Source organism: Monopterus albus, unplaced genomic scaffold, assembly GCF_001952655.1.
Source record: "Monopterus albus unplaced genomic scaffold, M_albus_1.0 scaffold59.1, whole genome shotgun sequence".
Taxonomy (NCBI): Eukaryota; Metazoa; Chordata; class Actinopteri; order Synbranchiformes; family Synbranchidae; genus Monopterus; species Monopterus albus.
The window spans coordinates 1,246,079-1,272,053 of record NW_018127939.1 but is presented as its reverse complement, the minus strand read 5'-3'; the positions used below and the strand labels follow the sequence as shown (position 1 = coordinate 1,272,053).

Genomic DNA, 25,975 nt, shown 5'->3' with positions numbered 1-25,975 from the left:
AGAGGTTGAAGAGGTTGTCTGTTGGCTGGCAACATTTTCTGACAACTTGGGCTTACGAAATCATCACAAAACTCAGTGTGACCAAAAGAAGCATTGTCATCAAGCTAAAAAAAACCTCCAGTTCCTAAAACTTGGATGTTTTAGATAATTTCACAAGAGCTGTATATTTTAGACATGAACCTGAGTCGAACCTGAGGCTTGAATTGGCCTGCAACATGGTTATAGTGAGTGTTTTAATCACTGACTGTATATAAATACAGTGGGGAAAATAATTATTTGATCCCCTGCTAATTTTGTAGGCTTGCCCACTTACAAAGAAATGAAGGATTTATAATCTTTGTCATAGGTTTATTTATCATAGGTTTATTTTAAAGGATAGAGACAGAATATCAACAAAAAATCCCAAAAAAGCACATGATACAAATGTTATAAACTAAGTATTTGATCCCCTACCAACCAACAATAATTCTGTCTCCCACAGACTGGGTATGTGCTCATGTGGTGCACAAATTAGACCTCTCAATTTAAGAAGGCTCCTAACAACAATTCGCTATGTGTATAAAAGACGGGTGTCCACAGAGGTTCTCTATCTTCCATTAAAACCTCACCACCATGGGCAAGACCAAAAAGCTGTCAAAGGAAATCGGGTACAAGACTGTAGACCTGCACAAGGCTGGAATGGGCTACAAGACCATCAGCAAGAAGCTTGGTGTGAAGCAGACAATTGTTGGAGTGGCTATTCACAAATGGAAGAAATACAAACTAACCATCGGTCACCCTTGGTCTGGAGCTCCATGCAAGATTTCACCTCATGGGGTAACGATGTTCATGAGAAAAGTGAGGGATCAGCCCAGAACTACACAGGAGGAGCTTGTGAATGATCTCAAGGCAGTTGGGGCCACAGTCACCAAACAAACCATTGGTAAAACAGTACGCCACCATGGATTGAAATTTTGCAGCACCCTCAAAGTCCCACTCCTCAAGAAGGAACATCTACAGGCCCGTCTGAAGTTTGCCAATGAACATTTAAATGATTCAGAGAAGGATTGGGAGAAAGTGCTGTGGTCAGATGAGACCAAAATTGAGCTGTTTGGCATCAACTCAACTCGCCGTGTTTGGAGGAAGAAAAATGCTGAGTATGACCCTAAGAACACCATCCCTACAGTCAAACACGGAGGTGGGAACATTATGCTTTGGGGCTGTTTCTCTGCTAAAGGTACAGGCCGACTTTGCCGCATTGGGCCATGTATTGTAAAATCTTGGATGAGAACCTCCTTCCCTCAGCCAGATGGGTCGTGGATGGCTCTTCCAGCACCACCAAGGAAACAAAGGCATGGCTCAAGAAGAAGCGCATTAAGGTCATGGAGTAGCCTAACCAGTCTCCAGACCTTAATCCTGTAGAAAATCTATAGAGGGGGCTGAAACTTTGAGTTGCCAAGCAACAGCCAAGAAACCTTAAGGATTTAGAGAAGATCTGTAAAGAAGAGTTGACCAAAGTCCCTCCTGAGATGTGCACAAACCTGGTGACCAGCTACCAGAAAAATCTTACCTCTGTGCTTTCCAACAAGGGTTTCTCCATCAAGTACTAAGTCATGTTTTGCTTGGGGATCAAATACTTATTTTACTCACTGAAATGCAACTCAGTTTATAATATTTGTATCGTGTTTTTTGTGGATGTTTTGTTGATATTCTGTCTCTATCCTTTAGACTAAATTTGTACTTCAGACAGTTTGACACCTTTGGCAGTTTGATCTGGTTGGCGCAGAATCTGATTGCAAAATGCCAAGATGACACCCAGCATAAGTCTGGCTTCACTTATGCATAGTGGAAGAAAGTGGTGAGGTGTCATCCAACTTTATATACAGTCAGTGGTTTTAATAAGGTGCAGTGAACAAAATAGTAAAAAGAATGAATGGTTTTACCTTATTGAGAAGGTTTCACTATAAGTGCATGCACCAGGTTTCATTGTTCTAGGACATGATTTCAGCTTTGTAGCTGCATCTGACTTGCAGAGGGCCAATGAGGACTTGTTCCATAGGACTTGGAACTGATCTACTTGCAAAAGGCCACTTTAGGCTTTCACAGAGTTTTGTTTGTTTGGGGGGCATTGGTCTGAATCTGTACTTTTTTTGTAAATAATTTGTAAATATTTCTTTATGTACCTCATCTTGGGAGTGTGTTGCCACTGATTTGGTTGTCATGGGGGGAGTGGCCTTTATTTCCTCTGCCTCCAGGCTATGTTGTGCAACTCAGTGTGAATCCTGGAAGAAGGGAGCCAAAGCACGTCACACAAGCCACCGTGAGACACTGAAGATGATAACTGAGATTCTATAAAGCTCTACTTCAGCCCTCTGTTCTCTAAGAGACGGATCAATTCTTCATCATCTCTCTCTCTAGATGCCTTGCTTTGCTTGTGCCCCCTTACCAACCTGCCACCCAACCTCCTGTCTATATTTTGGAGGGGGTTGGGGTCGGCACCTATATCTGCCACCAGCAGCAGAAGGGACAGCTGATGAGTGTGGCCATTGGCTTCTTCCCCTCTTGCTGGCCCTCCCCTCATCCAGCACAATGGGACTGATTGTACATGCAACACACTCTCACACAGAGAAGGCTTTACTCTGGTGTTGCTCCCCCACCATATGCCCTGTCTCTGCTGGAATGTAATTATCTTCACTCGCTGTAGCACAGAAGACGGAGCAATGACGAGAGGGTAAAAGAAGAGAGAAGCGTCAAGACGGGAGGTTGAGCGAATAGGGCGTCAGTCTGTCACTGACCGTCTGTGTGTGTATGTCTGTGTGAGAGAGAGAGAGAGAGAGTGCGGGGGGAAGGAAGGGAGGATGCAACCAATGCAGCGAGGCAGCAGTTTAACACAAGCCTGAACCTACCAGAGCGAGCGGCACAGCACGGAGGGGGAGGAGGTAAAGGTGTTTTTTACTTCTGTCTAGCAGTGTGGATTTTAATTTTCTTCGCTGCTCTCACTGGACACAACCTCCACTCAGGTTAGTGCTTCTCTCTTTTTAGATTTCGTTAACGATCAGCCCCGGCACACTATACCCTCTGAGTGCACAATGCAGACCTGATAAAATGTGGGTGGTTCATGACCACAGAGACACTGAAATGCTGTATGCTATTCTATACAGACAGAGAGAAGCCTGTCACCTGCTGAGTGTGATGGTTCACAAAGGGAGGAGCACACATCACAAAGGGCAAACCCTAGATCTCACCGCAGGATGTGCCTCTGATGGGTGCTTTTAGCTGAGTGTGGCAATGGTGGTGGTTATTCTGTATGTGTGTGTGTGTGTGTGCGCGCATGTGTGCATGCAGGTGTGAGAGAGGGTATGTGGTTACTCTAAGCAGTGGGCGCTGTATTGACTATTAATTTTCTTTAAGGCGTTGTTGATTGAGCCTCTCAGTTGCAGGTTGTGTCGAGATGCAGTGTGTGTGTGTGTTACAGATCTGGGACACGCACATGCTTGTGCACGCAGAGGCTACTGCTGTTGTTGTTGTTTTCAGTTAACTCTGTTTATTGGTGTAATCAGCCTCAGCTGTTCACAGTGAACTGTGGGAAAATATGTGTGTGTGTGAGTGAGTGTGTGCGAGTGTGTGCATGCTGTGGCCTGCTCTTGGTGAACCTTGTACAAGCAAAACTATGAAGTCACTTTATCATTACAGCTGTAATACAGTCTCTTAATGACGGATGTAATCTTAACTGCATATGTGCTGCTGCTGTCCTTTTTTCTTAACAAAGAAAATGGTTTAGTAAATATTTTTTATAAAACATGTTGCAATAATGACTTTTATAATCAGAGACATCAAGATGAAAATATGCCTCGTGCTGTTTCCTCTTTGAGCTCAGTCTCCCCAGTTCATCTCCCTTCTGTGTGCACCCATATAACTCATCTGGCCACCTGTCTCTGTGGCTGAAACCATTAACTTTATCTGCAGCAACATATTTTCTGTAATGCTTCCTCTGCTCTCTAAAGCCTGGCTTCTAATACAGGCATGGCTGTTAGCAAATGACGGTTGTGTTGGAGTCAGCCATTCAGCAGTCCTGAGATGAACAAGGATCCTTGCTGGGTCTGTGTGTGATCCCTCTATGGGGGTTTCTCCAGGCTCAAAGAAGTCCTGGCAGCAAATCCAAAAGCTCAGGTGGGAACAAAAGGAGGCTAGGAGCTTCTTAGTGAGGGGCTTCTGTGGCTCAGATATAACTTAGTAAGGGGAGTTTGTAGAGGAGACCTGGTATTTTCAGTGTATAAATGGTTGTGGTGCGCAGAAGATCAAGGCTGAATGATTCTTGTGTCAACATTAACAGCTTCATCAGAGTCTAAGACTTTAATGATTCATATGCCAGTCTGAGCCGTTGAGCGAGGACCACAGTTCTCTTCTAAGATCTTTAAAATAAACCAACTCTGACAAACACTCTGATGGATCATGCTAGATGTCCTCTAACATCCTTCTCTTCTGTTTGTCCTCTTCGCCGACTACTGAGGTGGAAATGTGATAAACAGCCTATGTGAGAAACAAATGTTGCATCTTGCAGTATCTCTGCTCAAGGGAAGGGTAACCGGTTATAAAGGCAGCAAGAGCTGAGTACATGACCAAAAATGGGACTAAAAAGGAGCATGTTATTTCTGAAGAGTGCTGAGAGCCTCATCATAATGAATACAAGGTGCTTAGGAGGAACCTAAGAAACCACCTTCTTGCAGGTTTCAACATAAGTCTGTGCATTTGTGTGTGTTGGTATGGTCCTGTCTTACTAGTGGAAGTGAACCAGAGTAATGCTTGTGAATCCTCTTCCACAGTCAGTAAAAATATAATCAGTAATACTGTTCATAAACACACAATAGAAATTGCCAAATGTATACCTATTGAATCATAACAAATAGAGCTTATTATTTTAAGTCCTGTATAATATTGCTCTATGTTCCTTCATCATATTGTTTGCAGAGGTGCTTCTGTTATTTAGCCTAGACTTATTGAAATAAATTGGAAACCATATCTGTGCAGATTCTCAGTCATCCGGGTCATAGTGAACCACAACCGAAATAACCTTGGAAATCAAAAACGGGACTCCAGATGGTGCATAGAGAGGTGACCAGCCCACTCTGGAGTAAAATGCACTGTGATAAACAGTGTCCAGTGAAGATAATGTGCTGCAGTGTTCATGTATAACAAGTCACTGTAATCAAGAACGGGTAAAAAGTTGGCAGCAAGCAGCCTCTTCGTGTCTTACAAGGGGAAAAACAAGACTGATTTCAGTGCAAGCTTTCTTTCTTTACAAGCTTTGCAACATGTTTAAAAGAGTTACATTCATCAAGTCTTCATCAAGATATTTGTATCATGTAATATCAATGTCTTCTCTTAAGTTGTCACATTGGTACTGTCCATTAGATTCTTTTTTTGTATTTAACAATAATGATTCTAGGATGCACAACAACCAGCTGGCGGCATGGCAGCTGGTTTCCAATTTAACCTTGGAAATCAACTGGACTTGGATTTCTAGATCGAAGACGTTTCACCTCTCATCCAAGAGGCTCTCCGACTCAACACCAGTCAGTCAGAACTGATGAAGCCTCTTGGATGAGAGGTGAAACGTCTTCGATCTAGAAATCCAAGTCCAGTTGATTTCCAAGGTTAAATTGGAAACCAGCTGCCATGCCGCCAGCTGGTTGTTGTGCATCCTAGAATCATTATTGTTAAATACAAAAAAAGAATCTAATGGACAGTACCAATGTGACAACTTAAGAGAAGACATTGATATTACATGATACAAATATCTTGATGAAGACTTGATGAATGTAACTCTTTTAAACATGTTGCAAAGCTTGTAAAGAAAGAAAGCTTGTACTGAAATCAGTCTTGTTTTTCCCCTTGTAAGACACGAAGAGGCTGCTTGCTGCCAACTTTTTACCCGTTCTTGATTACAGTGACTTGTTATACATGAACACTGCAGCACATTATCTTCACTGGACACTGTTTATCACAGTGCATTTTACTCCAGAGTGGGCTGGTCACCTCTCTATGCACCATCTGAGTCCTGTTTTTGTCTATAAAGCTATTGTTGATGAACTTTCTCTGTACCTTTACTAATTTATTTTGGAGCTCATGAACACATTTAGTATCACTTTAAAAATTCAAGACCATGGCACACTCACTAGTGTTTTGTTATTTCTCATCTCATTTTTGTTCTTGTTAAACAGTTGCATTTGTAGTTCATTGTATATTTTGTATAGTTTTACTACTGTATGTGTATTTTTGTCTGTAACTTTTAATTTAGCTGTCTTGCCAGAGCTCCCTTGCAAAAGAGGTTATAAACCCCAGTGTGTTAATGGTAAAACAATGATTAAATAAAACAAACAAAAAAAATCATGCCTAGTCTTAGATTTAGTTCTCATAGTACTAAACTGCAATAGATTGAAAAAGTGAGCCAGAAGAACACAAAGCAAGGTAAAAAAAAAAGTCTTCTGTTTATTGCATCCAACCCTTTTAGAAGGGGTCTTAAGAAAACACTGAAAATACAGATTCAGATTCATCCTACTCCCTGCTTCCTTCCTCTCTCCTTTATTTCCTGATTTATTTATTTTTAGATTCTCTTTCTGTAAATGTTAAGTGCTGTTTCACTGAGTTGGTTTGTGGTGGCCGATCATCTTGTCGCTTTGGCATCTCTGTGCACAGTGCTTTGTCTTTAGAGCTGATCCTCCCATTACACACACCAGAAATCCTGATACTGTTAGACACTTTATTCCACCAGGACGTGTCAGATAAAGTGCTGCTCGTGTGTTGCATGTGCATTATGGGTTTTAATATGTAGTGTGCAGGTTTGCTGTAAGAGCATGTTTCTGACACATGGCCTCAAAAATGAGGAAGAGGGAAAATTATTTCAACCATGAGCTGTTAGAGGAAGTTTGTCATGCTGAATGTTGGTCATCGCATTCTCTCCTTCAACTTCTGCCTCATTAAAGGCTCCAGGCTCATCTGCAGGCTTTTTTTCAGGGTTGCAGGATTTTCTGTACAGCTCTACCCTGAGAACATGGGCTCCAGTGCCTCAAGTCAGAGGAGCTCATTCATACTGAGCACAGTGATAGTGTTTGAGGCTTTAACCACACTGTTTTGAGTGGCATTATATTGAGCACCTATTTGCTTCATCCATAATGCAGCGAGCATTTTAAAAAAAATCTTGATTTCCCAAGGTGGTTAAGCATTCGCTTGTTCCTTTCTTACTGTATATGCAGTTTACAGGGACAGCACCACTCGATTTTCATAGTGATTTTTGTGCAGCTCTAATAAAGAGCAGGGCAGAGTTGTTAACATGACTCTATAGCAACAGACACAGTTGGAAATTTCTACAACAGTGAATATGTTATTGCAAACATTTTTTAAGGTAACCTCTTCCCACAAAGTTATTGAAAGGCTCTTTAGAAGTAACACTAAATTAATGTGTAGGCCACTACTTAAGGGGACATGCAGCTTTTGCTTAATCACTTTCTTTCACCTTTGCTCTTATATTTCATAATGTTGGACTTGAATGAGGACACCAACCTCCAAACAGAGTATCGATCTTATTACAGGCCTGTGCACACCATGCTTGTAAACCTCAGAAGATAACAGTTAGAAGGATTTAGCTGTCAGTTGAGTCAGAGTTTCAAAGTTTTTACTGTATCTTCAGGGTAAACAGTAAAATTAGCGTGGTATTATAATCACCACAAATGATTCAGACTCATTGCATAACAATTAGAAATCGGCATCTAAAATGTTGTCTGCAAAATATCCTTCCGTCATGACCTTTTAGAAATGTCATGTGCTGTCACTCCTCCTGTGCACAAGGCGTCTGTTGTTGCTCTTTGCCTTTTACCCTGTGCATTCCAATATCAGCATTTGTGTTTTGGGCTTCAGACTCCATGAGCTGTAGCCAGCAGCAGATGAGTAAAAGCATCATACTTCAGCAGCATCAGTTTCTGAGAATTTCTCATGGGGTTATTTTTGGAACTGGAGCTAAGTTTTAACTGCAGGAAGTTATTTACTTTTGCCAGTTTGATGGAAATTTAACTGGTTATTTTTGTAAGTATTGTGCTTAAAAAAGGGCTGCATGGACATTGAAGGGAAACATTGATTGTAGGAAGAAATACCCATGGGGCATGTGGCTCTGCAGGGTTCAGCTTCAATGAATTAACAAAAATATGAGAGTGCAGATGGCTTGCTGGGATTTATCATACAGTAGTCTATTGCTTTTTATAGTCTGACAGCTTTTTTCACACAGTAAAGGTCTTTTATACTGGATATAGGTCACTTTCACATCTGCATTTAATCTTTGAGACATTTCAAATCCCTCTGATTCTTATCATGTTCCTCTTTGAGCTGAGACCCAATCAGACGTGGTGATCAGGTTGATAGGATATTGACTGAAACATTTGGGAGCTCCTGCCTAGCAACTGTGATGTGTTTTCCAAGGTAGAGAGGCAAGTCACAGGGGGTTGGAGGAGGAGACTGAGGCAGTGTAAGGACAAAGAAAATGATAAAGACAGACAGCGGGCTGGTAGAGGAAAGAATGGAGGCATAGGGGGGGGGGGGGAGAGAGAGAGAAGGACTGTTGCCTGTTGATTTTATCGTGTGCTGACAATCGATCTTTCTCAGTGACCAGTCCGCTATCTCCTTACTGCTTTATTATGGGTCTCTTATCACTCTTTCTAACAACCACCAACTCTCAAATCCACTCCTGCTTAGAGCAATTATGGAACTAAATGTGTCTGGCATCTGAAATCCACAGCATGTTTAAGCCTTCCATTATGGAAGTTTGGATGGTCATCACTACAGTGACTGCTTTCTTTTTCTTCAACTTTCTTAAGTATGGACAGGAAGTGTGTAACAGCAGAGCTGTCATTCAGGTCCAGGATTGCAGCACACCCAGTCATCCATTTGGCCTGCCCACATTAGACATGGGTCAGACAGTATGTTCAGATGATGCTAAAACTTTGTTTCACATGTTGGGGCTCAAAACCTTACCACTAGATCTTTGGGCTGCAGCCTTTGTGGCTTGTGAACACTTGCAGTACTTCAAGTGATGGTCCTATTGTGAATGTAACGTGTGGCCTGAGTATGACCAAAACTTCATTTTTCAAATGGTTTTTAGACCCCTAAAAAGGTAAAGGTATGCAGTATTTTCCAAGCTCTTGCAAATTTTAAAGCAGTGCTAATCAACATTTTTACATTAATAATAACTCACTGATTATGTGGAATGTGAAAGGGCTTCTAGCCCTGCGATGGATTGGCGACCTGTCCAGGGTGTACCCCGCCTTCGCCCGATTGCCAGCCGGGATTGGCTCCGCCAAGTGACAAACCCACAGAGAATTATGCCCAGTTTGGATTCCAGTTGCTGCAGACAAATCTGTTTTAGAGACAAGGGACTGGTAAACCCGCTGTACCCTATCTGTCGAGCATCGAGACAAATGAGCAACTATCTGGTTTCCCTTTAGAGTTGGTGGAGTCCAAAGAAGAGCTAGACAGTAAATACAAGGGGCCAAAAATTCCAGTTTCCATTGCTTTAAAATGGCTGTAAAGAATGTTTTTATATTACCAATAGATCACATGACTACTCGTAAGTAAAGGGGGTCATTATCACAGAATTATCACCAAACTCTGCAGCCTATTGTTTGCATTTTTCAGCATGCGAATTTAATTTTTCAGTTCACTCTCACTGAACTCGTATCATTGTTTTTTGGTTGCAGCTGTTTTCAGCTAAAAAAACTCCAAAAACCAATGTGTACCACCTGCATTTAAAGTTAGCTAGCTGGTGAACATAGTTTGCTAACTGGCTTATTCTCCATACAAGAATTCATCACAGAACAGAATTATTACATGGAGAGGAAACTACAACATATGTCCATGTTTGCTCTATGAGCTTGAGATGGGTGGTCTCATCTGGTTGCCTTGACCACATAAAGGCTTTACAAGGCCTTTTAATTTTCACTCTATTATGTTTGTGGCAGAAACCCATAACTCTTTGGTAATTGTCCATTATGGAAGGACAGGAGAGAAGGGAGACAGACACATCTGGTCTCATTCAGTAGCCGAATCACTTCTGTGTCAAGCGCGTGTGTGTGTGCGTCCCAGAACCACCCCCCACACACAAAGACATTATCAGCAGCATGAACCTCTGTCTGATTAAAGGGGTGTGACTTGGCATATTAACACATTGTCCCCTTTCCATTATTTATGAGTTTCATTTGAATAGCAGTTATGCATCTAGGGCAGCCACACAAATGAAGCTGAGGTTACTTTGCTTTCTTTTATCCTTACAGGCAGAAACGGTCCCTTTTTTATATATTTAATGGAATTTATTTCTCATTACAGGATGATAAGCACAGATTCCCCCTCTGATTTCATTTTTTTTAAATTTCAGATTCTCCTTGTGTAATTTTTTTTATTTTTTTTTTTATTTCCTCTTCTTGTTCTGTCCTCCCACCCTGGGTAAATGTTGTCCTTGAATGTTGGCTAACCTGCAAACAACTGTTACGGAGAGTAACCGTGAATCACCTGCTTGAAAGATGACTTCTCCCTCCTCCCTTTCTGCTACTCTCTCCCTCACCTGACACTCAGTTTTTCCAGGGAACCGGTTTGTACAGTGACGAGGCAGGTGCTTGAGGGTTTGTTAGGTGAACGCAGACATGAACCAGGCGAAGAGGAAACGCTGTCTAAAGAAATGAGATAAAACTGAGCTTTCTTACATGGATAAACAGCGTGTGATTGGCATGATGGAGAAAAGCCAACTGTATTGGACAGGAGTCCCCACAGGTACTGTACAGATGTTATTGTGTGTCCTGTGTGTGCTGCGTGTCCATCAGCATGGGTGCTCATGGTGTCTGCAGAATTAAAGTAAAAGTAACTCCAGCCTCTTCAAGCTGTAGCTATTGCTTTTTATTTCAGCCTATGTGACATACTACCATGTACACCAGCCATACCATATGCAAAAATGAATGTAATTTAAGTTGAAGATCTTTTCTGCACATAGTGAATGGATGAAGTGATGTTTCTTATGTATGATGAAAATGATCTTTTGGTTGGAGATTTGTTCTTTAAGTTGAAGTCTGGGATAATAAACTGAAATTTTGATTAAAGTTCAGTCAATAATACACAGTTAAATGTGCCAAAAAATGGGAGCGCATTAATATGGAAGCTCAGTATACTAGTTAAATGATGTTTACCCATTATTTGGCCCCAAAGAGGAGGGGTCAGGCCATGCTGTCATAAATCTTCAGAGCCCCACAGTAAGCAACACCATTTTCCAGACCTAAGCTTAACACAAAGCATCCCTGAACCCTATCTTCAACCATGCAAAGAGCAGATATGTGGCTTGACACACAGAATCTACACTGTATTTGCTCAGGTTAAGCAGTGGCTGGTCCAACTAGCTTGTAATGGCAGTCGCCAAACTGTTCCCAAACAGTCACTAGCTCTAGCAAACATTTCAACTGCTGTTCTAGCCACCAAACATTTAAAATAACACACCAGCCATTTCAAATAGCTCACCAGATACGTAACTATCCAGACTTCTGCTTCCTTTCACTCTGCATCAGAAACCACCTGGTATTAGTATTGTGCTAACTAGCGATAGTTTACTTCATCTTAAAAGGCATAATCCTCACATATGTTGTCATTTATAAATCACCTGCCTATTTTACCCCATTCACACACCTTTCTTCTGCACTAGAGCCATTCACTGGACCTTGATGCAATTTCAGCCAGATTCCTAATTGCCTGTCTTAGGCTCCACCCTTTTATACCTAACTCACCTGGCAGAGAGACAGCTGACTTGGCTACAGATCCCCTACAACCAACCTCCATGGGGTGGACTTTAAAGTTTTAGCCATGCTCCTCTGCCTCCATGGCTAACTCGGTGTATTTCAGATTCTTTCTATCATAAACTGTATCTACATTGTCCTCCCAGTGAACTGTAAGCTCAACAAAATACGCAATCTGCTGTGCTTCTGAGCACTATACAGGGTTAGTGCCAACTAGCTCCTCAGGAACTATGAGCAGATTCCATAAAATCTACTTTCATTTGCCAATCTCCCCCTGCCTTTGGCTGCCCTGCATCCTGCCTGTTCAAAATGACTTGCTTCCTACCCTTGTCACCCTCTGAAACAAACACAGTCCTTTCTTGTTTCTTCTTGTCCTTCATTAGAGTTTTCCTCTAAGCACCTACTGTCAATTGCTGCTGCTAAACACTTGATTATGTCTCCAGGTGTATCGTCCTTGAGCCAGGCTTGTTGGACATCCTGAGAACATGTGCCAAAATGATGCTACACCTGAACAAAAGAGACATGCCAGCTCTTCACCTATCCGTCTATTCAGATTTTGGGGAGGTGGAAGCACATCAAAAGTTGTGCTTAGAATGAACCTAATCCTTCCTGCCTCCATGTCCCACATTTCCTTCCAACTAAGTTTCTTCCTTTCTCCATCTTCCCATCTCATCCACTATCCGTGCTGAGCCTGGGAGATTTCCTTTGCACATCCACCTGCCTTTTCCTGCCTCCTAATCCCCTCAATAACAGTCTTCCTTCTGTCAGCTGCTGCTGCTTTGCTCTGGGAAGGTTGTGATGTGCTTAAACTAAAACCATGATGTCCATGCTGTACCCACCCTACAATATCCCTATGTTTAAGAGCTGCCTGAGCCTGTAACACTGCCTCCTTTATGCAAACGCGAGGCACCAAATTTATTGTGGTACTTTAATTAGAATTGGTGCCTCCAACTGCATGACTGCTAAATAAAATTTTTGTTTTCCTTGACTGCCATCATTTGAGTATTTGCTGCAGTTTGCCACCTGTGCTGTGTGTTTAATTTGTGATGGTATGTACGCATAGATTAAAATAAAGCCCAAAGGCAAACAGGAGTCAGATGTGATGTTTTTCCCACTTGAAAAATTGTGTTCATTACCACTTTTCCATGACATGACCGAAATGTGGTAATGTCACTATATTTACTGTCACCCATGACGTTTGTATTTACTATAACTGACAGTCAGCAGATCAGAATCACAGACAATAATAGAGAACACTGACTGAATAATTGTTCCCACTTACTGTGAATCACACAGTTTGAGTCACTACTTCCCAAAAGTAACTTATTATTACTGCTGCTTTAACACTGATATAAACTGACAGGGCAGGCATAGATACGAGTTTCACTTTCAGTAGTCCGACCTTATCATGACCATCATCTAGCAACACTCCTCAAATCCTGGACGATAACCAGTGTCCACTGTGTGCATGTGATTTCTTTCCATTTCTCTGTCAGCTGGGATTTGAGTCTTATCATGAGTTGAGGCCTCAAGATTGTAGAATATGGAAAACAGGAAGAGGACATTCAGGGTCAGAGCAGTACTTTGACCAGTAGACCACATGCATACTGTATATCATCAGCAGAGTAGGTTTTCCCCCTACACCCACATCTTCAGGCCACCTTTACTGTACATCTGTCATGGATGTTGTCACTTATACTCTGGCAGAGTGTGTGGAAGAGGAAGTTGTATCATGACCAATCATATGGCTGAGAGTCTGCTGGGTGGGGGGGATTACAGTCTACAGTGAGTAGGTTGTCCCATTAGAGAACTGTCTGATATGCATGGCATGCTTTTGATAAGCTTCTTACACTTGTTATACTTTGAATAGGGACCTTGTATGACAAAGGTTCAACTTATGTAGTGTGAAGTGTGTGTGTGTGTGTGTGTGTGTGTGTGTGTGTAAACAGCAGGCAGGCCTGTGATTAGGGTCCAGATGGTAGGTGCAGAATACCCTCCTTTAATCCCGAGCCAGGATATTGTACCCAGCCCACATGCAAAGTCATCTGTGCATCCTCTCGACTGTCTGCGCAGCCTCATGCTGAGTTTGTCCACTTTTCTTTAATGCGTCATTATCCACGCTCCATTATGTCATCTCAGTTCAACGCTGCTGTGTTGTTACTTTCCTACTGATATGGTGCTAAATACTTGGTACAAAATACAGTTTCATGTATTAAGAGAGATAATGACAAATGATGCATAGTCAGTCTACTAAAAGATTAATTCGATGACAAAGTATATGTAAAGTCATATTGTTTCTCTGTCGTTTCCATATGATTTTAGACGTTAGAGCAGCCTGTGTGGAGTTTTATGCATTGTTTCTTGACTGTGAAAACATTATAGCATAACCGATGCTGAATGTTTGAGACCCATATCAGTTTTGATATTTGAGAATGGTACATTTACAGTGATGTAAAGTCTTCCATATCAGCCAGCATACATTACAGTTACGCTGGGATATCTGTTATGCTGATGCAACAAAACATGAATGTTACCTTAGGTCTTAAAATCAAAAGAATAATCTTAAATAAAAATGGGGAGGAAAGACATTGAAACATTCTTATCACTGTTGTGACTGTGTTGTGTCGTCATCGTCACTTCAACACATTGATAGAGAGGGGAAATAAAGGCTGAATGTAGTCAGCACAGCTTTAATTTGTACTGTTGTACATCTGTTAGACTGTGCTGCTTTCCTCATCAAACTGTTAGCGCATACGGTAGGTTTGTGTCTATACAGTATGCGTGCACCAGTCTTTTACTGGTGTGTTTTGGGACTTACTAATCCTCATGCGAGCCCATCAGTGTTTTTACAACAGTTGCTATTTTCTCTTTTATCTTTTATGTGCATATTAAATGGCTGTGTCGGAAGCTCTCCCCATAGATGATGGCCTACATATCAACAGACAGGCTAATTAGGGTTTTTATCTCCAAGGGGCGGTATATTTCTTTTCATTCTCAAAACAAACACGAGCCTGCTCCTCATCTTGATAAATGCAGCTACCAGAAGAGTGCTCCAGCGCTCTAGCAGCTTTGAATACCTCCAGTTTCATTCATGTTATCTCAGCTGCTGCTGGAAGATAAGAAAGGATGGCATGCTTCTACCTACCTCTTCTTCCTCCATACTCATTTCCATCTCCTCTTTCTGAACAACTGGGTCAGTGCTGCTCTTAAGTAAAACATGGGGCCTTCTGAAACTCAAATGTAGGTTGAGTATTAAAATATCCTCCTGTTTTCTTGTACTCTGCAACTAGTGTGTCAGCTTTTTTGTGCTTGTGCTTTATCTTTGCAGTGAGGAAAGGCAAAGCGGCCTGTTTCCAGTCCAACAACACCGATGAAGCTTGTGTGGCGGTGAAAATCGAACACTCCAGAGGTAGGAATCTCCTCCTTTGCTCACCTTTGAGCTATCTTGCCCCTCCTTTTATATTCCTTTTTCTCACATGTATCCTTTCATAGTTCTGCATCAAAACGTTCATCTGCTTAAATTAAATGGGGTGAAGCTTTTCACAGATCACTTGTTTGTAGATGTGAGGAGGTTGTTTATATCCTGCGGTTTCCAGTTTGCCCCTGTGCTAGGGTTTTCACAGTCCATTTCTTTGCTTCTTCTTTATCTCTGTCTTGTGATGTGTGGGAGGTAACGCTACCACAAGCCCTATTTAGATGCAAAGCTCTGTTACTTGTTGAAAAAAAGCTTCATCAGTTCTGATGCCTCTTGGATGAGAGGTGAAATGTCTTCGAACTAGAAATCTAGTCCAGTTGATTTTTTTCAGCTTACTATGACCTGGATGACTGAGAATCTGCACAGACTCTGTTACTTGTCAGTCACCATCACTGATTCACAACAAGAGGGCTGTCTGTGTCTGCATTTGAAATCGGTATCACAGTGAGAGTTTCAAGCCTTTCAGTCCTTTTTAAACAACCAGATCTAGTGAGATCTTTTGTCTTTTAATAAAATTTGACCACAGTGAAGTGAATTTTAAGACTAAGGTTGATACACAGGGAGACACTGCAGGATGAAGCTGCAAAGGGCAGTATGAGCACTCCTCCCTGCAGCTCACAGCTACAGTATGCAGGAGTGTGAAGGAAGATGCTGGTCTATGCTCTATTTTTATATCAAACGTATGTGTGTGTAGGTCTGTGTCTTAGTGATGAATGGGTGCTTTCCCCCAGCCCACAGTGTCATCAGATTTTTTACATTCTCTCATTTTCTCAGCTCTTATTTCCTGCCATCTTTTCTCCTGTAGATGCCTCTATCCTTTCACCACTCTTCCTTCTGGCTTTTCATCTGTCTGTCTTCTCTGTGCTTGTCCATTTTCATCATGCCTAGCTCTTCTTGCCACCCTGTCTGTTTTTCAGCACTCTGAATGCTTTGTTTGTTTGTTTGTTTGTTTTTTACCTCTTTTGGCTTTTTCTCATGATCTGCCAAGTAACATGTCCAGTTCTCCAGACGCACCATCTCTTCCTTCTCATCTTTTTTCAACCTCTGCACACCTCATTTTTCATTACACCCCCAACACGTTTGTCCCCCCGTGCCTCCTAGTTTGGAGCAGGCTAGGGTTCTAATCTCACCCTGCCTGGATTAGGGGATGAGGCAGGGTTGATCTAAAGAAAGTCTGGGTAGTTGAAAAGAAATAGCTAATCTCCTAAGCCTGCTGCTGGTAATGGTTATATTTCACCCTGTCTGTCACAAAATTTGTGCCAGCACAATGAGTGCTTCGTGGTACAGGGTAAAGCCAGACATGTACTGTATCTACACATTCTGTAATCTCTATTGGGTGAATTGGGGCACCAGAGAGGATTAGAAACTGAGTTCTGTGTTGGTCTGACTGTGTCTCACCTTCTTGCAACTGCCTCTAAAACTCTAAATCATCCAAGTTTTATGTGGGATTTAAACCCGGAACCTTATTAGTGTGAGGTGACAGTGCTAAACACTGCGGCTCCAAGCATATCCATTAAAATATGGGGTTAAAAAAAAGCTATAACAACAGTGTGTCTACCACACATGCACTTAAGACATCTAGATTTTTTCATCTTTCTGCAGTAAGCTAATTTGACTGTGTATGTGTTTTTATATGTGCATGATCAAGATCAAAGATTTTTATTGTCAATTCACTATATTTGCAGGACATACAGAAAATCAAAATACCATTTCTCTCTCACCTAGTATTGAATGCCATGATGATAGTGTCAGGCAGGGAAAGAATCACTGTGACAGCACAGCAGAGGGATTGAAAGGAAAAATGATTGGTTCTTGTGTCTAAGATAAAAAAGAATCCAGACCCCCACTAAACGAAATACCTTTCTCTCTTTTTGTTCGGTTGTCTGTAAGGCAAGCTTTGGCTGTCCCCAGTGCCACCAGCCATTTCTGCCTTTCTGCTGCATTGATGGCTCTGAGGTAAAAGTGCTGCTCTCCTGGTATGGTCAGGTCGACTCGTGTCGAGTCAGAGGAATGAACTAATGCAACGGCAAATAAAGACACAGGCTGTTAATAAGTTAATGGTGAAAATGAAATGTGTACTCATCTGCTACACAACATGTCTTTTTAATAAGATATCACCAGCATCAAATATCACAAAAAATGAGGGTGAAAACCAAATTACTGTCCAGCTGTATGTAAATGTGGGCTTTACACTAACCAGTTGCCAGTAAACACCTCTCCTGGATTTCTTGTAAAATAGCCACTGAAAGAAAGGTTTGCCTTGTTGTGCAACCCCTCATTGAGGCCACCGGTGGCATTCTGAGACAAAAACAGACACCAGTGAAACCAGGCAACAACAGGACTGCAGCCATGTACAGAAGTGCAGTTTGGTTCCCATTGCACCGTCACTTAGGGTTTTTTCACTGTGGGAAAATTCAACTTTGGCTCTTGAAAAAGAAATGTTTGTTTTATTTATTTGAAATAAAATCAGCTCTGCTTGAACTGCTGTCAACCTAAAGGAATGTAAAATGAATTTAACAAATAGAATTTCTACTGGTCAAACTGGTTTACTGGAAGAGCAAAATGCCTGTCATTGCTTTCAGTCGTGCTCTGCTGAGTCAACTCATCAGTGACAGACGTGTGCACTGTTCACACGTGTTTGAATGTGAAGGTGCAATATTAGCACGTCCTTTAACTATTTTTGTTATATGCGGCCGTTAGTAAAAGCTGAGCCTTCCTGAGTTGGTTTGTTAGTTCTTTGTAAGCACATGATGGTTCAGAGTTGGTGTCTAACATTGTAGACCAGCACTTGTTCTAAAGAGCAAGCATCTCTGAGCTCGGTTGTCACAGGCACTAAGGAGCAGCTCTGCAGCAAGGATAGAAATAGAACATGGAGAAGCTTGAGTCTCACATTTCTGCAAAAGGTATATCTTGTTTATGGTAATCATTGTATGTTTGTGAATTTTACCAGATGCGAATTTCATATTAGAGTGAGCGTGTGCTAACTCTCTTAGTTTGTCAACAGTTTTTTTCAGTTGTATTATGTTTAGGGTTTTAAATATTTACAAGTAATGTGCCTAAGGATGAGAAGCTGATGAGATAGTGGCTTAAAATAACGGCTTTGGGCTTGATTTCCATTTTAACAGACAGGTGACAGAACTGGTACATGTCACTCCAGGCTGTTTTACTGTGGTGTTCTGTGGCTGTTACACAAGCAGGTCTGACCTGTGCCAGAGGTCTCGCTCCACACCAGCGCTCTGTTTCATCTGTTTGCTTATTTTATGGTCTGGTTAAAACAAATGAGATCAACAAGTGCGAGGAAGCTGGAGGACTGCACTGTAAACATGTGGGACCTGTGAGGACTGTGCACACTGCTGAATTTAATAAGCCAGTTAGAATTTAAATGGATTGATTTACTCCGTGTTAATAAATGAGAGAGAACTGTTTGTGCAGGAATTTGTAGCTGTTTGAAGATCTACAGTATAACTTGTAAATTCTGCAGATTCTATCCATTTAGAGTTGCAGATTTGAGTGTGAACCACTGGATGTGTGGCTCTGTTTGTTAAAAACCATTTAAATAGGGGGTGTGGAAATGTGAGTGAGGGAGGAGTCCTGTAATGCTCTGTGAGCAGACTCACAGAGCTGAGCCGCGTAGCAGTGGTGTTGCCTGGGAAGATCGCATGGAAACTAAAGTTAGAGCTCTTCTGGGACAGACACAGACTCTTTCACACACATACTGGGGACACTCTACAGCTGTTTTCCTGTCTCTCTAAAGTGCAGGGTGAGTTCATTCATTGGGATTTTCAACTTCACAGAATCTTTTTTTTTTTTTTTGTGGCTCCTTTTGTTTAATTCTTTTCTATGTGGTTGTCTGTCATTTCTTAGTAAGTTTACCTCTTTGGTTTTGGATCATCTGTAGCAGACCATATGGTCGGGGTTTCGTAATGGCAGAGACAAACTTGCCTGTTGTCATGATGATCTGCTCTTGTACCTGCTGATTTATGAGAATGTGACAACCTTGCAGTGTTTACACACTAAAACTGGTCGAGCCTTTAATATAATAAACAGCAGGTGTATATAAACAGGCTCAGACAGATGACAGCACTCCATGTTTTCTACCCTTTTCTACTCAAGCATGATGTAACTGTTGCACCCTGATTTATGGCTAACTGAAGTATGAAGGATTTATGATAAGATCTTCTGGACAGGGCTGACTCTGTTTTGTTCTCTCATTCCTCTGCTCTGTGTACAAGCCTGCCAGACAGTCTTTAATATTCCAGGAATTTATTAAGAAGAAGCAATATTTGTAGGAAGTCTTCTCACACGTTCCTTGTGATTTGAATGCCATGCCAGAAGAGCCATGAGGCGAGATGCTAAAGCCTTAGTTTCAAGCATAGTCAATGGTTGGTGGCAGGGTGGGGATGAACAAGCAAACTGTTTTTGACCTGGAGCTGTAACAGCCGAGTATTGGCACACAGAGGGCTTGGCAGGAGGGACTGAAGGAGCGAAACAACAGACACATTAAAGACAAGCTAAGCGTGCCTACTGCCAGGTAACAATGCTTCAGAGAGATGGATATGTCACAAGCGCATGGTGGAAACATACTGAATGTTTACTTAGTCATGTTTGTGACTGGGAGGCTGAGTGGAGATGAACCAACTGGCGCTGCCCACTACAGTTTACCTGCAAAGCCATCAGGACTGTGCTGAAAGGACAAGGATGTTTTTAATTGTCATTTTGAACACAATAGTATACTGAAGTTAGCAACTAACTCATAGGACTGCTGTGACTACATCCTCAATGCACCGCTGGCATGGCTGAAGGTGGATACAGCCTCACAGCGCCCAGCAGTCTATTTACTGTGCCCTTAAATAGCTTTGCCTACATCAGGCTAACAAGTTACCCTTGTCATACAGTAGGTGTATGAGCTGAAGATCAAAAGTCATTCATTCATTTTCTGGGAACCAGGGCTATACAAAAGTTCATGGAAATCCATCCAGTGGTTATTTTGCATAGGAACAAAGTGTTTGTCCCACATACCAAAGGACCTTTCCACCCCTGGAGCCAAACCAACTGGAATGATTCACTATTGTTGAGCACTGTTTGTTTTTTATTTTTATTTTTTGCAGTGAAAGATACTTGTATCAAAGTGATACATTCCTTCAGCCTCATTTGCTTGCTTGCACTAAACTCATTTTTCTGCTGCAGTGATGTGGCAGAGCGGGAGGCTCTGTAGTACCACCACAGCACACGCACACACACACACACACACACACACACACACACACACACACACACACACACACGTAACTTGCAGATCAGAGCAAAGCCACAGAAAGTGGATTCTCTCTTCCCCTTTTTCTGTGAAACGCACGTAACTTGCAGATCAGAGCAAAGCTACAGAAAGTGAATTCTCTCTTCCCCTTTCTCTGTGAAAGGAAGGTGAATTTATTTGGAGAAATGTGACACTTTGCAAACCAGCGTTTTGTACAAGTTCATCTTTCTTATTTACTACTGAATGACTCCCAGTCTTTACCACAAGCATTTCTCATTTCTTGCACTCGCTATACAGTTTTGGATTTATTAAGACAGAACCAGATGCCTTCGAGCTCAGTCTGCATGCAACAGTAGTGAAATAAATTTCCTATCTTCAGAGGATGACAGGCTTGTTACCATGGCAGCAAGTTTCACCATCCTGCAACAAGGCAAAAGTCAAGTCTCACTTTGACTTGTCAACTCCTCACTTCCTGAATTTCAGGTGTGTGCTTATGGTGTTTCGGCTATGCAAAGCAGATTACTTATGTACAGTAAACGTATTTGTCATTACCTCAGTTAAGATGTAAAGATATGGCATCACATACGACATGGATCATGCTTGGAGTCCATGTCCATCACAAGCTCCTCTTTTGCTTAAATCAACAAGTGCCAGATCCAGACAGCAGGACTCCTTCCTTCCCTGTCACATAGAGAGAGCATGAGAATCTAAACATGTTTCTGCAGGATGGCGGCTGCTGCTTCTGATTTACCATACTGTTTACCTGTCACTTGTGCTGAGCCGGTTTTAATGAGAAGATGCCAGAATGAGTGTGTTTCCAGGAGCTGTAGTTCCTACCAAGCACCCTGGTTCTTAGGTTCACTCTGTTTTCACTGTAACACAGCTGGTTGTGCTTTTCTGTGTTTTCTGACTTATCTACAATGTTAAAATGACAAATTATCATTTTTAACATTCCTGAAAGCTCAAAAGATGATGTGTACCTGTGTTGTACTTCTATGCAGAAGCAACTCGGTTTATACAAGCCTTGCAAAATCTTGCTGGTGAGATTTTTTTTCCAATAATGTAAAGTCTTGCGCAACAGTTTATGAATTTCCTTGAATGGCCATTATCTCCAGGCCATTGCACTTTCATATGAGCTTTCCTGACATCCTCCGGTGTAAAAGCAGAATTTTTTTGACTGCACACAGTTTTTTGGATTTATTTTCCCTCCTCCTGCTGCACTGTGACTAGAGGATATGGAGAAACGTACAGGGCCTAAGGTTACTACTGCATGGCCAGGAATGTTCCTGTACAGGGACTCGCTGCTTTACCTGACTGGGTCTAACCTACAAGCAGTCGGCCTGTGAAGTATCCTGGCGGCTGTGACTGATCAGCTCATCAGTACTGGATTCCCCTGGAAGACAGTACCTGTTTGTTTTGACTGCTTGAGGCCAGTGTTTCTGCCGCATGTGATGTGATGCTGATTGGCGAGAGGAATCTAATGATCCATGATGTTATAGCTGGTACGACGTTGCTTGTTGGAATTAATTTCACTACTTTGGGAATGTATGTGGTCATGTGGGGGAAGACACAGCGATCACTGGTTGGATTTATTGACCTGAGTTTCCACAACTCAGTGGGACGTAACGGTAAGTTTAGACACTGCATGTCTGAATGCCTTGTTTCTGTATAGAGAATTGTTGTAAGGCTGAAGAAGTTACTGTCTCTGCATTATCCCAGTTAAAATGTGGGCTTTGTCAACGACCTGCTTTGTTTAGAGTGTTACACATCTCTTCATCGGTACATATTGTATACTGTTGTTTACCTATCTGTGGAGGAGAAATTCAAATTAATTAATGCTGTTGTGGTTCTTCGTGCTGTTCACTTTCATATTGTGGCTCAAACATGTCAGGAAGGATTTGAGGTATTGTCATTGTTGAAAATGTAGCTTTGTCAAAAGTTTTTTTTGTTTTGTTTTGTTTATACTTTGTCATAGCTTCCTGACTGGCAACAGGAGTTGTGCACATTCACAAACTATCATCCTGTTTTTAGAAAGAGGCTCTCGGGTTTTAAAGTTCTGAAATAAATACAGACTATTTGGAGTTGTGATGGGTGCAAAACTAATCTAGAGGTACCCAAGATAAAAAAATGTAATGGCTAGAAATGAGCATGCCATGGGCTCTTTCAGGGAGTTAAGATGGATGATCTAATTGTAATTAAATTTTTTTTTTCTATTAATGCAATTAACAAAAGAGTTGGTATATGCAGGACCAAGCTAAATAAGTTTGCATAGTCACAACTCTCTTTTTGTCTTGAAAGTAGTAGTTAAAATACCTGCACAGCTCACTCTGGTTCAAGTGAAACTCTACAGCAAAGAGGTGATTTACCACTGTGGGACCGGTGTTTGACTCAATTAATAACAAGCCTGGGAGACAGAACCAGGCGCATGAACCCCCTGCAGAGTTCCAGGATAAATGCCTCTTGTGGAATACAAACCACAAACAGAGACCTTAGATGGGCTGTAAGTGCACAATGTGGTGTATAACCTGCTGGATATTTTCTTGTGACCTCTAATGTGGCCGTGAGGGGAAGCAAGGCACGTAATTAAAAGAAATTCCTTATGCTGCCTTCAGAATTGATTGGTAATTTTGGGGCTGTGTTTAGAAAGTCTACGATCCACAAGCACAGCATGAGATTGCTTCAAGTCAGATAGTTGCTTAAAGTGTCTTTATTTATGGTCAGACTGAGAAAATAGAAACTCGCTATATGATTCTGTGGTAGCCTTTTTTAAAATTTCTTTCTGTTTCAGGATTTAACACTTAAATATTTTACAGTGCATTTAAACATCTTTGTTTTGGTTTTACAGTCTGAAACATTGCTTTGGTTAATTCTCATCTTTTTTTTTGCAGTCATTTTCAGCAAAAAGGGGGGAAAAGCTCTAATATGGAAATTAGTGACTAGCTTGAGAAAAGCTTGGTATTTTTTGTGTCCCCAAATTTCTGCCCTCATTAATGTGCCCTACTGTGATAATCTGGCATATCAGTACTGCCTTTTGTCCATCTGTACCAATGGACCTGGCAAAGGTCTTTCGTAATCTGTATCATCACTCTGGAAAAACTGTGGCTGTGAAAAACCGCCAAACCTGTCTTTTGTCTCTGTGTTCTGCAGCTCTAGGCAGCAGCCCGACGCACAAGCAAGGAGAGCTGCCTAGTGTGGAGGAGTGTCTGAGGCGGGCGGCCGGTGTGACAGCTGACAGGAGCAGGGGACGGGTCAATGGAAGAGGCTCTGACAGCAGGCTTCAGCCGCAGTCTAAACCACAAGGTACACAGTGATGAGTCACAACAATTCAGCCAAACAATACAGAGTCCCCGGACATGACTGTCACAGTGTATCCATCTATGATTCATATTTGAAAGTGTTGACACAGACTTGGAGTTCAGTCTCAGTGTAACCTGCCTGAGGACTTACAATATGTATGGCTGAGCACATGTTTAGGAAATAGTGAAAACAGTTGGAGTTATGTAAGTTAGCCTGGGATCACTGAACCCTGAGCCTTGTTCCTCCTTTATTTGAGCTGAGTAAATCATTCTAAACAGATAAGACAAGAGACAGAGCACCGTTATTTCTGCTGCTGTAAAATACAAATAATTAACATGCAAACACACAGTTTATAAGAAAATTAAGCTAGTTCTTCTGTGCTGGGCTGGGTTACTCGTTTCGTACATTTAGGATGTTTAATACAGGTGTTTCCTCATGTGGTGTCAGTCGGGATAGTTTATACCGCCCCCAACAGTTTTAAATTGAAATTACAGTTCACTATTTCCACATAAGAACCTCTAAGCAATCCTCCAGTATCCAGGATATTCACTCATGTTTTAACCTCTGTCTTCTCTCCAGTGCCTCCAAAGCCTTCACATCTCCAGAGCCCGGTGACGGAGCTCTTATCCCCACTGGGCCACAGCCGGAGACCACTGCTTAGAGCAGGCATGGAGGGGGGAGGTGAAGGTGGAGGAGGAAGAGGGGCTGTGAATCGGGAAAGACCCAGGGAGAAACACTCCAAAGTGTCAGACCTCATCAGCCGCTTTGAGGAGAACAGGTAGGGCCTCTTTACTCTCTAGTGGTGGTGGGTGTGATTTGGTTTTCCTTCTTGCTGAAGAGTGGAGTGGTCAGAGGACTGAAGGATTTGTGTGAGGAGTTGCTCATTTTATTTATCCCGTAATATTGGTCAGTAAAAGTGGCTTCCACTTGAGAAATTGTGCACATTGAGAAAAAAAAATCTTTTCACTGGCATAGCGCTTTTTGCTATTAAAGATTTGTTCTAATTGACTTCATCTAAGGCAGTAGTTGTTTTTTTTTTCAGCCTGTTGTAATCACAGTGATGGAAAACGCTTTCTTTCCTAACATTTTCTATACCAGCTATTTCAAGGAGGAAAAGGAGAAGTGTCTATTAAAGATTTCAGCTTTGACTCTGTGAAAGTAGCTCAGACGAGAGCCGTAGACAGAACAGCTAGAGCTTCACAAGCCGAGCTTTCGTGAGGGGATGGAAGGGGATTTGTACAGATGAGGGAATAAGTGTAGGAATAAGGGAGACGTTTCTCTAAATGCTTATCAGCATCTACCTGTGTATTTCCCCTTTCTTTGAGTATTACACAGTATCTTGTTTTATTTGAAGTCCCCTAAGGTTTGAATGTAGCTGCCGCCTCATCTGTGTGAGGGAGGCCCACTCGTGGTGGTTAGTGGCACAACAATGGTTCCCTTGTCCCAACTGCTCATATAGCAGTGACCACAAATATTCAGTTTGCAGTAACACCAGCCCAGTAAGGTTTCACACCCACTCTTCAGTGTGCAGCCTCATATTCCAGCTCATCTCTGGAATTTGTGAAGTTAATTAGAGCGGTCGTGTGTAGAGCTGTAAGGATTAGCCCTGGAACAGAAAGAAGAGAAAGGCCCATAACAGAATTAGCCTGCTAATAGACTTACCTGGTTCACATGGGACTTGGCTGCCATAAAGGCACCTCCACTGCCACATGGCTTGTGAAGCTGCTCTTACTTCTTGTTTAGTTTAGCCCATTTTAAAACACTGTCATGTACTGGAATTCTTTACTGTGCCTTTTATATGCAAAGAGGAACCTCCAGACGATGCTGAAGTTGTGTGTGTTCTTTAGTTTTGTTTTTGTTTTGGAACACTCTTACTGTAAACATCTTTCACCACCTTAACTGTGGTATTATTGAGTGGATGATATGACATTGTTTGAACACCTCAGGTGGCCGACAGCTCAGAAGTGATTAATCTGGGTATGTTTCATCAACCTGTCGTTTCTCCTTTGTTTATACACACTTCCTGTTTCTGCCAGAGAGTAACATGTGACGCAAAAGTGAATGGTAAGACGAAAAAAAAAAAATCACTTGCTCGCCTGATGTTTTTTTGTTGTTATTGCATCGGTATAGCTATGTTGTTGATTTTTTCTGCTG

At 41.8% G+C, this 25,975-nt stretch overlaps 1 protein-coding gene across 1 annotated transcript in view; it reads left to right on the top strand.

The window, feature by feature from the left end:
- The window catches only part of fgd4a (FYVE, RhoGEF and PH domain containing 4a), a 47,170-nt gene that overhangs the window by 11,769 nt on the left and 9,426 nt on the right, over positions 1-25,975 (top strand). Inside the window, 3 exon segments of the mRNA XM_020602953.1 lie at positions 15,124-15,204; positions 23,672-23,824; positions 24,401-24,599. Coding sequence (XP_020458609.1) covers positions 15,124-15,204; positions 23,672-23,824; positions 24,401-24,599 — 433 coding nt within the window.